At 43.3% G+C, this 16,425-nt stretch overlaps 1 protein-coding gene across 6 annotated transcripts in view; it reads left to right on the top strand.

Annotated features, from left to right (window-relative positions):
- RAB26 (RAB26, member RAS oncogene family) overlaps positions 1–16,425 on the top strand; it is a 704,373-nt gene that overhangs the window by 677,581 nt on the left and 10,367 nt on the right. For 5 of the 6 annotated variants that reach the window (XM_068244332.1, XM_068244330.1, XM_068244334.1 and 2 more), the window contains one exon: positions 4,282–4,338. The exons of the other annotated variant lie outside the window; for it this stretch is intronic. In XM_068244332.1, the coding sequence (XP_068100433.1) occupies positions 4,282–4,338 (57 nt within the window). The remainder of the gene's footprint in view (positions 1–4,281; positions 4,339–16,425) is intronic. 6 annotated transcript variants of the gene reach the window in all.

The raw sequence follows: 16,425 nt of genomic DNA, 5'->3' as shown, positions 1-16,425 counted from the left end.
TAACGACGCACTCACGACCCGCCGGCGACCTAGAAAAATCTTCCACATGGATGGGTCGACGGGAATCGACGGGAACAATCGATTTAGGACGGAAGTCGATCGTTCTGTCAGCGGTGTGCGCGGCGATTTCACAGCCGTTTCGATCACTGTGATCGAAACAGCTGTATATCGGCAGGAAAATCGTTAGGTGTATGGGCCCCTTTAAACCAACTAACAGCAAAACATTTTTTTTTAGCTGAACAGTATTCAAACAGTTAACACAGCACTTCATTCTGCAGTGGAGGTTTGCGATCCAAACTTTTAGCTTGTAATCCCAGGTGATAACATTGTATCAACAGAAGAATGTAAACAATGGATAATTAGTTCAGCCAGCAATGGCTGAAACTGAACTACACAGAGCTGACAAGCAGACACAGATGATAAATGTATCATTAGATAGCTGCTGTATTTATATTAAAATCTATGAATAAAATGTAATGGCAGCTTTCAGAGCAGATAAACTGCACTGTGGGCCCTTGTAATTTGTAAACAGGCAATATTACTTGTGCACAAAAGCATATGGTAACTGAATGGGTATTAAAAAGTAGGAAAACACATTTGTATTGAATGTTATGTCAGAGTTTTATTCCACTCTAAGGCCCCATTCACACTTGCGTTTTGGCAAGTAAATGGACCGGATCCTAATCGGATCCTGACCTGATCCTGATCAGAACCGTACGGTTCCGATACGGATCCGATACGGATCCGGTCCGTTTGTGTCAGGCATGCATCAGGCTGCCATCCGGATCCTTGGGCAAAAAGTAGTTAAATTTAAATAAAAAAATGTTGGGGTCAGCAGAAGGTGCACCTGGTGCACCTGTAGAATCAGGTTCCTCCGCTGTAGGCCTCACCTCCACCTCCGACATTCTGCCAGACAGCTCCAGCACGTCTGTCACTGCTGCTCCACTCCAGACATGCTTGGCCCATGTGTCCCCATCCGAAATGGCCGCTTGGATACGCATAGGAAGTGGGGTAGAACGTCAGTTGTTTGTAGGCAGTGTGTTCTGTGCCTTCTGTTCCCAATTGGTTTCTGTGTTCCAGATGGTGCTGTCAGGCTCAGGTCCGGCTCCGGTCCGGGTGCGTGGGCCGGAGATCCGGACCCAAAAAATAGCGCATGTTGAAAAGTGTCCGGAGTCCGGATCCGGTCCGGCTCCGTACTGTACGGAACGGACACGTGTGAACGTCTGCATAGACTTTGCATTGCTATGTGGAACGTACGTTCCGTTTGTACAGTATGCGGTCCGGATCAAATCCGGAAAATCCGGATAGCGAACGCTAATGTGAACTGGGCCTAAGCCAGGACTTTGGTTCTATAAAGCATAGCTGTTTTTCTTGTTGTTTGTTTGCTTTTTGTTTTTGTTTGGAATGCACTCCAAACTATGATACTTAATACTACATTTTTGCTTACTCCTGATAACCTGATATATCTAAACATTATTGGTACTGTCCCCTGAAGCTAATATTATTGTTAATACCTTTTTGTGGAACAATAAACTTGGTATGATGAGTTGAAAAAAAAGCCAGGTGTATACTGTATCTAGAAAAAAAATAAGTTTCTAAAATAATTTTAATTTGTCATAACAATGAACTCCCTCATTCAGTTTCTTGAACAGTAGCTTTATCACTGGGTGGAGATGATAACTAACAATGTAGAGATAAAGCATACAGTATATAAGCAACAGAAAAAAATGATTTAAAGACAAACTACCAACACCACATACACTGCATCTGAAATAAATGCTGTGTAGCAAAAAAACAGTGTTCAAATAATATTTTTTGTTTTGAAGCAAAAAAACTATTTATTTTCACTTTCTCTGGACCATGGTCACATGGTTATGCCTATATAAAACTGCTGACTCGGGTGCATGCATGGAGAGAACATATCCTGGGCATGCAGTACAAACAGCACAATCGTGGCCAAAGTCAAGGGAAATGTTTAGCTTCAAAACAACTGTTGCATTTCTGTCTATTTTTTACTACAGGGAATTCTGGGGAATTTATTTTATGAGTGTGATGACTGCAGATCTACTTTAACTAGTAAGAGGACCTTTGGCTGCAGCTAGTTGTCCTTTCTAGACCTCTTTAAAAAGAGAGTCAACAAGATTGCCACTGACTGATCTCACTCGTCCAAACCCATTTTCCAACTTCCTCCTTTCCTTTAGAATCTTACACCTCTTCCCTTACATTATCCACTAACTCATTACTTAAATAGAAACAGTAACCAAGACTTGAACTTCATCCCAATCAGTAGCTGATACCCCCTTTGCCATGGGAAATCTTTTCCTTTCCACAAACGGATCATCAGGGGGCTCTGTATGGCTGATATTGTAGTGAAACCCCTCCCACAGTGTGATGTCAAGACCATGGTTTTGACATTAAGGTGGGCATACATCTAGCGATGATGGGCAGATTCAACCAAAAGACATATTTCTCTCTGATCTAATCTGATCAGAGACAGGTCTGTCAGCAGCCCTTACACAGCATGCTGTATCCACCGCCTCGTCGCTGTCCTACCTAGTGTAAATGTGCCCCCCTGCACATGCATTTACACTGTACCTGTCCGATGTCGCCCAACGCAGTGCCCATGCAACTTCCTCTTCCTCTATTCGCGCCTGAAATGCAACGCAAAGGTAATTGAAAAGCCCTGATTCTCGAGCTACCCATTGACCTTCAATAAATTTGTGATGGTGCACAAGTGCACAAGTGAGAGGTTTATAAAGGCTGACACATTTATTTATTTTTTTCAACCATGCCAATAGCCTGGCAGTCCTGATCCTGTGTCTCCAAGGATATGTTCACAGGGGCTGCTGCGTTCCCTTTGACAGCAGGAATGCAACGCAATAAATCAGAAGAGCTGCGCTGTGCGTTATGCTTGCATACCCGACGCATACAGTCAGTGAAAAGTATGATTTCACTTTTACAGTTACCACTCCTGTTTAATGGTATTGCACTGCATACAAGTGTGTTACATTTCTGTAGCCGTTATACCGCAACACTCCGGATGCACCGCACTGTGACACTCCCGTTGCACCGCACTTGGAAATGGAAAGAAGACTATTATTGTACACGGGGAGACTGTTGTACGTGGAAGGAGAGTTGCTGTACATGGAAGGGGTGCTGAATATGAATGGGGGGAGGGGGACAGCACAAGAAAGGTGGCTTACGAGAGACAAAAAGTATGAACCCAGGTGTGCTACACCTTGCAGTCATATTACAGTTGCATCAAGCTAATAAAGAGTTACTTCCTTCCCACTACATCCTGTAATAGTTTTGCCAATCTGGTGCTGTAAAAGACTTTAGCTGGTGTTAAATATTCATCATTTACTTGAAAGCTGGCAATGCATAAAACATGTGTTCACACTCCTCACTGGAGCCCCAACGTAATCCCAACTTGTAAAATGAATTTCTGCTCCACAGAACAATGATTTCCTTCGCAGTGCTTAAAGAGAATCTGTATTGTTAACATCACACAAAAGTAAACATACCAGTGCGTTAGGGGACATCTCCTATTACTCTCTGTCACAATTTCGCCGCTCCACGCCGCATTAAAAGTGGTTAAAAACAGTTTTAAAAAGTTTGTTTATAAACAAACAAAATGGCCACCAAAACAGGAAGTAGGTTGATGTACAGTATGTCCACACATAGAAAATACATCCATACACAAGCAGGCTGTATACAGCCTTCCTTTTGAATCTCAAGAGATCATTTGTGTGTTTCTTTCCCCCTGCATCTCTCATGCACAGAAGTTTCAGGCTGCTCTTTTCTTCCTGCAAACAGCTTTGCCCTTGTCTGTAATTATTCAGTATGTGAAAGCCCAGCCAGCTCACAGGACGATTTATCCAGCTTGTAAAAGATAAGAGAGAAGAGAGAAGCTGCTCTAATCTAAATAACACACAGGCAGTGTGCATAGAGGGGCCTGGAAGGGGGAGTTCATAACAGAACCACAACACTGAAGAACTTGGCAGCCTTCCAGACACAGGCTGACAAGTCTGACAAGAGAGAGATAAGTTGATTTATTACAGAGACTGTGATAGTACAAAGTGCTGCAGTAAGCCAGAACACATTAGAATAGCTTTTGGAACTTGTAGGATGATAAAAAACAGGATGCAATTTTTGTTACGGAGTCTCTTTAATGCATTGGACTGTGCAAGTCCTGGCCACAGAATTCCTCCTGGCGCCCTAAGCCGATCAGTCCTGCCACAACCCCACTCCAACCGCAATCTGTTCTTGTCTCGCCCTCAGGTGGACTCCACGCATGAACGGGTTGTCAAGATAGAAGACGGAGAGCGGCTGGCAAAGGTGAGTTTGGCATATTCAGCCTTTTCTTAGAAGGATGAGCTTTGACTCACCTGGGATAAACTACTTCATCTTATGGGAAGGATTTGGGAAGTCTCACATCACATTACCTTCAAGTTGACTACAGATTGCCCTTTTGGTTAATGTTTTGGGGGAGTATAGTACTACATAGTGTAATGTGAATACTGATACATTTAAAGCAGAACTGTAGTCTGGCATAGCACTATTAACACAATTAAAAATCTGTCTCCCAGCACCTTATCCACTGTATAGTTATCCAACCTGCTTTGGCCCTAAGTAATCTCATCTGTGTGGAAATAATGGATCAAAGTGCACCAGTGCTGGGGGCTGCCATCCTAGATAATAATGTAATATCCAGATCAGTCTTTAAGCACAACACTGAAATTCTCAGACTGCCTATGCAGCTTGCACACACACAATCTCTAAAGTTTTATCGCTTGCATTCAGAGATAAAAGAACAATGGCAAACTGAAGAGTGCTTCTGCTCAGCACAGCTCTATGATTGATAAGGCTGCCGGAGAAGATAAGATACTTTTAATTAAACACTGAAAAAAAATGAGAAAATCTTACATTTACTAAGAAATGTGACCTTACATAGGCATGGATTTTTACCAATATGAGGTACATTCCTTTCATTTTAGCATTGTTGAATCCATTGGTGAAAAAGGATTGCATGACGGCCCATCCTACACTTGTGTAAATTGGTCTGCAATCTCCATCTAATTACCTTCTGGAAAACCAATCAAATTGGTCGAACATCTTGAAGGTTGCCTACAGATGCCATCATGCAACAAAACCTTAAGGTGCATATACCTACTGTCACCCGTAGAGATCAGTATTCGATCCCTTGGGCAATAGTTGAGGGCCAGGTGCTGCACAGACAAGTACTGTACAGGTGTTAGTGATGTCTCTGTTCTATGGAGGGAGGAGGAGGGACGACAGCACAGCGTACAATGGATCGGTTTTTGGTTTGCGGTTTGAGGAGGGGAACGGTGCATTTAGGTGTCAGTTGGGCCTCACAGCTGCTAAAGATCATCTGAGCTACCATATCTTCAATCCTGAGTTTTATTTCACCCTTTGTTTTCTGAATCACTGCATACTCTAAGGCACTGCAGGTCAGATTGTAGAAACACTAGCATACGTTCAAAGGTCTTAAAGGACATCCGAAGTGAAAATAAACTGATGAGAAAAGCAATTGTATCTATCCTCTTTCTCATAAAAATGGCTTTTTTAGTTATCCCATAGTTTTATTTTATATTTAAATGTAGTTCTTAAGTTTTTACTGTTTAATTGTTTCCGCTCAATGACACCTTCACTGAAGTATGCTAGAGCTCAAATCTATGAATTATTGACCCTTTTTATCTCTTTCCTGATTTCAGAAGCCATTTACTGACAGGAACGTGTTTTGTGGCTGTAATTACTTATCAGTGAGGGTTATGTTATAGTCTTACCTAGTCCGACCTGGTCCCAACCCAGACAGAAACTGTCACTTGCATACCTGATGTTTAACTCTTTCAGGCAGAGAAATAAAAAAGGAACATAGCCTAGTTATTTGTGTGCTTGGCACTACACATCCACATGTCTATCTCATCAAGTCACCTGGGGTGTCCTTTAAGCCGTGTTTTGGAAAGCTGGACCTGTAATTTATCATACCTGTTGTGAGCTCAAAATGAGTATAGAATCAAGGCTTCACAAACCTTGCTTGCCTTTTGCCATTTTTAAAGAGACTCTGAAGCGAACAAAAATTGCTATTTTTATCTCGTAGTTCGCAACAGTAGTCTCAGTAGAGGTAAACCGCCGCATCCCGAGCCAAAACTCACGACTTTCTTGGCCGTGGATTTTGCTGCCCAGGGAAGACAGAGCTTTGAGCTGTAGCTCTGCCGGAACTGACATCATTCTCCACCTCTCCCCGCCCCTCTCTGTGAAGGAAGAGTGAGAGGGGCGGGGAGAGGCGGAGATCCACGGCATTTAACATCAGTAGAGGCAGAGCTACAGCAGAAAGCTCTGCCTCTTTCAGGAAGTGCCGGCCGGATTGCCCCCCGGGGATTTGGGGGGGTCTAATGACCTCGTTTTGGCTCGGGGATGCGGCGGTTTACATCTACTGAGAGTACTGAAGTGAACTACCAGGTAAAAATAGCAATTTTTGTTCGCTTCAGTCTCTCTTTGAATCTGTGTTCCATTTTCTGTGGGAGGTGAAATCGTCTTCCATTTATAAAATTTGATCTTTGAAAGTCTGCCAGCGTTTTCATGAAACGAATGAGAAAATAGCTGATTATGTGTTAAATTATTTCTGCACCGAATGTGTGGAAACCTCACGTCTGAGCTGAGATTCTGAACTGGAAGTGGGAATGGATTCAGGATGTGGGTTGTCTGTTCTTTATCTGTTTCACTTTCTGCATTGGTGACCAAACTTCTAAAGGTGGCCATACACTTATAGATTTACAACAGATTCGACCATCAGATAGATTTCTGTCAGATGCCTGTCAAGTCGAATCTGACAGGAATCTATCTGATGTGTGCCACACACTAGGAACAGATTTCCAATAGATTTCAAAATGAAATCTATTGGAAATCTATTGAAAATCGATCTAAATGCATTATTGGACCATTAGATCCAATGCAACTCAATGGGCCATCGATCTGCTGCCAGCAGCAGATCGACCCAGATTTTCCATCCTGTCAGATAGATTAAATCGATCGAAAACGATCGAAATCGGTCACCAATCGATCGAATGGAGAATTTGATAGAATTGATTTCTGATCAATCGATCAATTCTATAGAATCGATCGATCAACCGATGGCTAAAATCGACCATTGTATGGGCCCCTTAAGACAGGAAGTGAATATTAACTGCTCCAGAAGAATACTGAAAGTAAAAAAGGAGGGGGTGGGGATGGGGAATGTATTTTTAGGACTACTTATTGATGCTCTCTTGTAAATACTGCAGCTGCAGGAACCTTGGGTGTCTCTCTTCAGGGGTTTCAAATGTGGCATTTGTATGCAACACTGTGGGGGCACAGAGGCAGATAATGACATACAATGGATGGTCTTTTGTATGTTGATAACAGTATTTTTATTTCTGTCTGTGTTTCCATTGAAGATACCTCACATCAGTTCCTGTCACTGGAGAAAGACATGAGGGGGAGAGCTTCTGGTCAGGAAGCCAGACAGCAATAAAAATCTGACAAAGCTTATCACCATTTCCTAAAACACTGATAAGAGATGCAGGAGAGTGATACTGAAAGATAACATAGAAGGACGATAAACAACTGTTGTGGCAGTGGGAAGTTTACAGTCACATTTATGGACAGGGATCAGCTCACCTTGGCCCATATCCTATTGACTTTTTTTCCTGAGTTTTTTCCAGGGAGATAATTTCAAACTTTACGAATAAAATACCTAAAGAGTATCTGAGATGGGGAGGGAGAAAATAATTATACATACCTTTCTTCAGCCCCCTCCAGGCTTATCGCTTCCTCGCTGTCCTTCTGCGTTGCCTGGATTGCCTGCGCAGTAGTACTCCGGCGAGGTAATGATCAGCCTGGAGGTGGCGGGAGGAAGCCCCAGGTATGTATACTGTAATTTTTTTCTTCCTCGCGATCTTATTTTTTTTAAAGAGATTTTTTATTGAAAAATTTTCATAATTATACACAGCATACAATTTTCCCTTTCCTCCCAACCCCCCATCCCCTATATAACATAAGAATTACAATATTCATATACCTTTAAAGAGAACCCGAGGTGGGAATTACTTTTACTATTGGGGCACAGAGGCTGGTTGTGCGCACTAAGACCAGCCTCTGTTGCCCCATCGTGTGCCTCCATGTCCCCCCTGCTCGCCGCTATACCCCCCGCATTGCTGGCGACACGCAGCGTGTCGCCAGCTCAATGTTTACCTTGCGCTGTCTGTCAGCGCCGCTCCCCCGCCTCCTCCGCATCGGCGCCACCCGCCGCGTCACTTCCCTCCTATCAGCGGGAGGGAAGGGACACGGGCGGGTGCGCCGATGCGGAGGAGGCAGGGGAGCAGCGCTGACTGACAGCGCAAGGTAAACATTGAGCTGGCGACACGCTGCGTGTCGCCAGCAATGCGGGGGGTATAGCGGCGAGCAGGGGGGACATGCAGACACACGATGGGGCAACAGAGGCTGGTCTTAGTGCGCACAACCAGCCTCTGTGCCCCAATAGTAAAAGTAATTCCCACCTCGGGTTCTCTTTAAGGTATGTCCCCTTTTTGCTACATCCACCTCATTACATAATAGACAACTTATATGTGGAATGCTATACATCTTAGAAAAGTCCAGTTATATTTAACTTATTATAACACATGTCCCTGTGGGATGTTAGAAGGTAACGTAATTACTATAAATATGTATCTGATACACTGGTTGTAATATCAAGATTGGGAATTACTGTGGTGCTATCATCTACCCATCTGCCCCATACTTTTTCAAATTTCTCTGGATGACCTCTCGCCTGATACGTAAGACTATATAGAGGCAAATTTTGATTAATAAGTGTTTTCATATCTGCAATTGTAGGAGGTTGAGACAATTTCCACTTTAATAACAAATTTTTCCGTGCATAGAAGAATACCAGTCTAAGAAATAATTTATGGTATTTATTGCAAGTGGTATTGTCTATAATTCCCAAAAGGGACCCCTTATAAGAAAGAGTAATAGGTCTGTCCATCATTTTTTCCAAAAGCCTTATGACGGACGTCCAATAGCGTTGAAGTTCCACGCACTCCCAAACACAATGCATGAAATCTGCTTTTGGCGACCCACATTTAAAACAATTAGAACCAATGCCCTTCCCCATTTTGGCCAGCTTATCCGGAGTGTAATAGACCTGGTAGAGCCATTTTGTCTGTATTAGCTTGTCCGCTGAACTAATCACTGAAGTCATATAAGAAGATTCAAATTCATCCCATTCTATTGCAGAAATTTCACATTGATTCGTTTGCCATTTTGTTTTAATTTTCTCATATCTATAATATCCCTTCTTATCGGAGATCAGTGAGTAGAGGCGAGAAATCAGTTTAGTTTTGTCTTGACTTAACAATATATTTTCTAGCTCTGAGAAGGCCAACAAGACTCCCGATAGGCCTATTTGGGCTTTAATTGCATCTCTGATTTGAAAGTACCGGAATAGGGAGTAGCGTGGAAGTTCAAATTCATCTTTAAGGATATTGAACGTTTTAAATTTGCCATCGCAAAATAATTGGTTTATATATTTTATTCCAAACCTTACCCAGAATTGAGAGTCTTCCATCTTAAGAAGTTCTGGAAATTTTGGATTTACCCATAAAGGAGTATTTGGAGAAATAGAGCCCGGTGGCCCAGGGACCAGCTTGGAGGCAGCTGCAAAGACTTTAATTGAGTTATAAATGAGGGAGGTTCCCTCTTTTCGAGGAGGGATACCCCTATATATAGAACTAGCCAAGGCTTCGTATGAGGAAGCGATATCAGCCTCCAGAGTCAGTGAGGCATCAAATCTATCCCGATTCATCCAGCCATGAGTATGCGTCAGTTGTGCCGCTAAATAATAGATATAAAAATTAGGAACCCCTAGCCCCCCATATTTCGTCGGTAGTTTTAAAGTATCCAATGCCAAACGATGTGTAGAATTACCCCAGATAAAATTGGCAACCATAGAGTCTATTACTTTAAAAGTACGTTTAGGTATCTGTACTGGAGCCATTTGAAAGATATATAAAAATTTGGGAGCTATAACCATTTTAATGGCAGTAGCTTTACCAGGTATATTCAGGGGTAATCTACTCCATAATTTAAACCTATCACTAAGGCCATCAATTAGAGGAGTTAAATTGACCTGAATATACTCCTTAATATTTCTGGTAATGGTAACTCCTAGATATTTAAAAGAGTCAGTCACAACTAATTTAGAGGATGGATGAATATGTTTGACAGCTTCAGAGTCAAGAGGAAACAGAATGGACTTAGACCAATTTACCTGAAGCCCAGAAACCTCCTGAAAGGAGTCATAAATTTGAAATACCTTAACTAAAGAGGGGTCTGGATTTGCTAAATACAAAAGCACGTCATCCGCGTATAGTGATATACGTTCCTCTAACTTATGGACTTTGAGTCCCTGTATATCTGGAGATGTCCTAATTAGCTCCGCTAATGGTTCCATTGCTAATGCGAATAGTAAAGGAGATAAGGGACATCCTTGTCTGGTGCCCCTGTAGATATAAATCGGATCTGATATATATGAATTTACTCTAATTCTTGCACGTGGTTCGGCATATAGAATATTAACCCATTTCCTAAATATTTCTCCAAAACCCATTTTCTTTAACACTGCCCCCATATAAATCCACTCTATTGAATCAAAGGCTTTGTGCGTATCAAGCGATAGTATAACCCTGGAGCCTGCATTTTCATGAGGAAACTGTATATTTGAATACAGCCTTCGAATATTCAGTTTGGTGGATCTACCAGGCATGAAGCCTGTTTGGTCTTCATGAACAAGGGTGATAATAAATTGATTCAGTCTATTAGCCAAAACTTTAGCCAATATTTTGGCGTCTGTATTAATTAAAGAGATAGGTCGATAAGACTCACATAAATCCAGATTTTTATTAGGTTTAGGAAGGAGTACTATATATGCTTCGTATAATGTATCTGGAAGAATGCCTTTTGTCAAAGATTCTGCAAACATTTGCGAAAGTCTAGGGGTTTTAATGGCGGAACTTTTTAAATACCATTCTATTGGCAGACCGTCAGGTCCGGGGTTTTTTCCTTTTCTAAAAGAAGCAAGGGCTTTAACGATTTCAGCTTCTGTAATAGGGGCATCTAAAACAGCTTTAGCCTCGTCACTTAATTGCGGGAGATCAATAGAATCAAGAAATTTCACCAAGCTGGTGCTATCTGATTTAGCCTTACTAGTATATAGTTCCGTGTAGAAATCAAAAAACTCCTTGGCAATATCTGCCGAGGTAGTACTATATGTCCCAGAGCCATTCAGAATCCTAGGAATAGCCGTAGGTTCTCTACATGACCTCAGCAGGTATGCCAAAATTGTGCCACTCTTATTTCCAAATTCAAAGTTTTTTTGTCGGAAAATTATCTCTTTACGCTTAGCTCTAGTATATAACGCCAGTTCATGAATTCTTCTTGCTGCGGCCCAATTATTATATGAGCAGGTATCATTGCTCAGCATTAATGACCTGTACGTTTCCTTAACTTTATTTTCTGTGTACTCATGCATAGCTTTATCATTTGCTCTGATAGTTGATAAGGACGCCCTAAATGCCCCACGCAGCACCGCCTTACTTGCATCCCAACAAACATTTCCTTCTGCAGTCCCCTGATTTTCTATCCAAAATTGCTTAGCTGCCTCCAAACATGAAATACTAACCGTTTGGTCCTCGAGCCACCACGGCCCCATTCTCCACATATTACCTTGTTGTTTCTGCATATACTGCACATCACATACTAAGGGGGAATGGTCAGATATACCATGTGGAAGATACTTAATGGTTTCAATAAACTGCAAAATATCTTGTGTACCCAAGCACATATCTATACGTGACATAGAATGATGGTGATCTGAATAACATGAGAAGTCCATTTGATCTGGATTTCTCCATCTCCATATGTCTGTCAGGCCTAGCCTACTCATCCATGTGAGCAAATAGGGGTAAGATCTTTGACTTTTATTTTGTAATTTATCCTTCTGCGGATCTAACACCGCATTAAAGTCGCCACTAATAATTATTGGGTGTTGCAGACAACTGCTTAGTTTGGCGGTCAACGCGTCCAGGACCGTACCAGTAAAAGGTGGGGGAGCATATAGTGACAAGATAGTAAGGGGTTTCCCTTCTATGTTGATTGTAACAATCACAAATCGCCCTGCAGTATCTACCTTTACGCCCATTACAGCTCCGGTGAAGGACTTGGATATTAACACTGCTGTTCCCCTTGAATAGGAGGAGAAGTGAGAAACGTGATAGGTTGCTATCCACGGTTTCTTAAGAGTTAAAACTTTACTACCCATTAAATGAGTCTCCTGTAAGCATATTATGTGTGGTGTCAGTTTTTTTAAATGGTCAAACACCAGCCTTCGTTTTATGTGGTTATTCAGACCTCGAACATTCCACGTGACAATTCTTAAGTCAGCCATTATCCTTTGTATAGAACCAAAAGACAGCTATCCATTCTTTTCTTGCTTCTGAGGGGATATACATACACTTAGGAATAAAAAGATTAAAGACATACTTATCTATTAACCCATGTGTGCCCATACAACTCCCTAACCCACCCCACTCCCTGCTGACAACCACAGGAAGTTTCATACCCAAACTTACTGTTTGTGGGGGAAAAGACAAACTTAGGCCGCTACTTCCGGCCCGGCTATAAACATTACACCCGTTGCCCCATTTAGCTCCACTCTGCAACCCCTTATTATTTTCCCTGCTTTTCCTATTGTTGTACCATTTTAGCCTATTTTCCCATATATACTTAACTTTAGAGCTTAAAGTCCCCCTTTTTATAATTCACACATGTTAAATAATAGAGCAGATTGTGTTCTCTATAGGATTACTTATTCAAAGGCATTTTTCATACTACATACAATGTGTTAACATAGGGATATATATATTTTGTGCATTCCTCATAACTACCACCAGAGAGCACCAAACCCCTTCTTATTCTTCTTACCATTAACTTTTAGTGGTAAAGAAAGTGTCCTTAAATACTATAGCCTGATCTCATCCTATCCTACCCCCCAAGGATATTCCAACATATCTATTCATTAATTTTTAGAGCAAAAGTACTCTAATGCAAATATATAATAGTTTTAACATTTTGGGAATATATTCATATATTTGGAGTAAGACTCTATAAACATAATAACCGAACTTGCTTATCTGAGGACACTGTCTCTTCATAGGACATATGACACAGAGCGTATAGGATTCACAAATATAGAGAAATATAACAAGCTAAATTCTTATAAGGGCCCAACATAGGCACTGATTACATCCAGTACAAAAACTTCATTTCTTTTTCTTAGGTGGAATATTAGGAATAGGCAAGCCTTGGCTTTCCATCCATGTCACGGCTTCCTCAGGTGACGTAAAAAAGATAGTTTTATCCTGGTATTGAATGCGAAGTTTCGCTGGAAACATCATACTGTACTCTATTTGTTGAATCTTGAGACCTGCTTTAACAGCATAGTATGATGCACGTTGTCTTTGAACCTCTGCTGAAAAGTCTTGGTATAATGATACTTTGGACCCATTATATTCCAAACTCGATGTTAGTCTGGCCTTGCGCATAATCTCCACTCTGTCACGGTAGTTTAATAATTTCGCCACCATAGGCCTTGGTAAATTGCCAGGTTTTGGCGGACCTCCTGGCACCCTATGTGCCCGTTCAATAGAGAAGGCTGCAGATAGATGTAACTCAGGGATGGATTTCTTAAGCCATTCCTCAAGAAAAGTTTCAGGATGGATGCCTTCGACCTTTTCAGGGAGGCCGATAATACGTATATTGGACCTCCGCGATCTGTTCTCTAACTCGTCCAGTTTCAAGGCCTGAGAGTGGGCAGCTTTAGTATTTTCTGCTTGACTGCTCCTTATGGGCCGCAAATCGTCCTCAATACAGCTAATGCGCGTTTCCATTTCTACTGCCCTTTCACGCATTTTCCTTAAGTCATCCTTCACTAGTGTAAGATCAGACTGAATGTATTCAAACTTTGTGTTAATGTTAAGATGCAGGGCTCTAATCGCCTCTAACAGCTCTGCTCGAGTGGGTTCTCCGTCTCCCTCTTCATCCCCTGTATTCTCCTCCCCTGAGGCCTGTGAGTTGGATCGGGGCCTCTTTTCCTTCCTCCCCCCGGAGCTATCACGCGGCTGTTTGGGCTCTCCGTCCCTACTTACTGCTTCCGCGGAGACTTGAGTTTCTTGCGCCGTCTCCATGTGCTCTGACAGTGGGGAGACATCTGCCGGCGCTGCTGAGGGATCCGGAGAGCGGGCGGCGCCATCTTGGGTCGCATCATGCGCGTACTTGGCGAGTTTCGCCGCCGCATCAGTGCCCTTCCCTTTCGCCGACATTTGGGATCCAGGCAGGAGCTTCTCCTAAGTGTGGCTAGGCGAGGTCGCAGTGCTGGAGTCGCTGGGGAACTAGGATTCTGCAGGATTCTATGCCCGGTCAGAGGAGCTGTGGAAAACACGTCCTCACGCTCCCATAGCTGGCCACGCCCCCTCCCTCGCGATCTTAGGTTCACTTTAAAGCTCGCAGTATGTAAGAAAATACTTAAAGGATACCAGAGCTGAAAAGATTAGGAGAAATGGGGGAAGCAGGCATGTGCAGGGAGCTGTTCTGATGCCCCCCCCCCCCATTCTCCTCCTGTCCCTCCGGGTCGCCTTAGTTGGGCATCAGTGCACAGGCACTGCCCCGGCTGCACTTATCCTACAGTCCTTGACCGCAGACCGCTCCCGGCCATGGTCGAGCGCTGTAGGACACGTGCAGTCGGGCCAGCACCTGCAAACTGATGCCAGACTCTGGCGACGGGGGGAGAGGGGTTTCGGGGACAGAAGGAGAATGGGGGGAGCAGTGATCATCAGGACAGCTCCCCGCACATGCCTGCTCCCCCCATTTCTCCTAATCTTTTCAGCTCTGGTATCCTTAACAAATAAGTTTAAGTTATGACCTACTTTTTAGTACTTTTTCAATAACTAAGTGCTGAAAAGTTATTTATTTAGATAAGAAGAAACATTATCTCCCGAGACAAAATGCAGGAGAAAAAGATAATTGGATTAGGGGCCCTTGTAGCTGGAGCATTATTACCGGAATATCTGTATAAGAACAAAGTAAAGCTACATACACTGTTTGTATATAGGTGCTGTCTCCACCGAGGCTATAACTCTGACTGATGCCCCCCAGGGCTAATAGTGCTTCCTTGGGCCCCTGTAGAGTACTTGTGGGAGTGAAATGCACTCACCACTCTGCTTTGCAGCCAACACACACCCTTCAGAGCTGCAACAAGTACGCTGCAGGAGGACCAGGGGAGCACTATTAACGGGGGAGGCGGGGGGGGGGGGTCCTTAGGGAAATGCCTAACGCTGCATCACCCTTTAGAGTTAGATCTGTCTGTCTGGTATAATTGATAATTAAATAAATCGAAAGTATGGTTGGGTAGATCTGCTGGGGAAAATCAAGTAGTGTATGTGCACCTAAATGTCACTTGAAAGTAATGCAGGGTACACACCTTTGATTACTGCGTGTTGAACAGAGGAACACGTTCTGCTACTGTGGAGGGGGGAGGAGGGATGATGTGTGAAGCACGATGGAGCAGCACAGAGCAGGAGGGGTAAGGAGGGGGAACAATGGAGTTGGCTCGGGAGACATGATACCCATGGGTTGCTGCTTCCTATAATCTATCTGTGATGTGTGAATATTTGTTATCCTACTTCAGTGCAGACATTAATAGTAATTATTCATATGCAGACATGGCTGTCACTGTCCATTCATAGCGTTTTCTGGCCTGTTGTGCAAAGCTGCTTGCTTCCAGCTCTAAATTCAGCCAGCAAGAAGCCTCAGTGGTCCCTCAGTGGACTGAGCACATAAACCCTTTCCTGATCTGCGCAGGGATCATGCAGAAGAATTGCAGACCGTGTGTGAGAAAACACGGAAAAGCCGCCGTGAGTACTCAGAGTAAGGCAGCTGATTCCGCGTTCAACATGGCAGCTTGCCTGACAGAGCGCGGAGAAACCGCCGCATGCCCAGTGAACAAGGCGGCGGATTCCGCGTCCGACGCGGCGGTTTGCACGCACGGGCCTACCACTAGCAGTATGGCTGAACGCGGGGAAACCGCCGCATGCTCTGACAGCGGTGCGGCTGGCCCTGCGTTCAAACCAGCAGATGCATTACAACACATGTCTGGTGTGGCTGGGACTGATAGTCCACACAGGTTCAGAAGGACGCGCGCGCGCGCTGAGAGGCAGAGCCTTTATGACAGTCAGAAGGGTGTCAGCTGATCTAGCCGATCAGCTGACAATTCTATCAGGTTTCATTGGTCCAGCACTTAGGGGAGGCGCT

The sequence above is a fragment of the Hyperolius riggenbachi genome, chromosome 7 (genome assembly GCF_040937935.1).
Source record: "Hyperolius riggenbachi isolate aHypRig1 chromosome 7, aHypRig1.pri, whole genome shotgun sequence".
In the NCBI taxonomy this organism is placed as follows: Eukaryota; Metazoa; Chordata; class Amphibia; order Anura; family Hyperoliidae; genus Hyperolius; species Hyperolius riggenbachi.
Note: the sequence above shows the minus strand (reverse complement) of the source record. Positions and strands in the feature narration are given on the sequence as shown.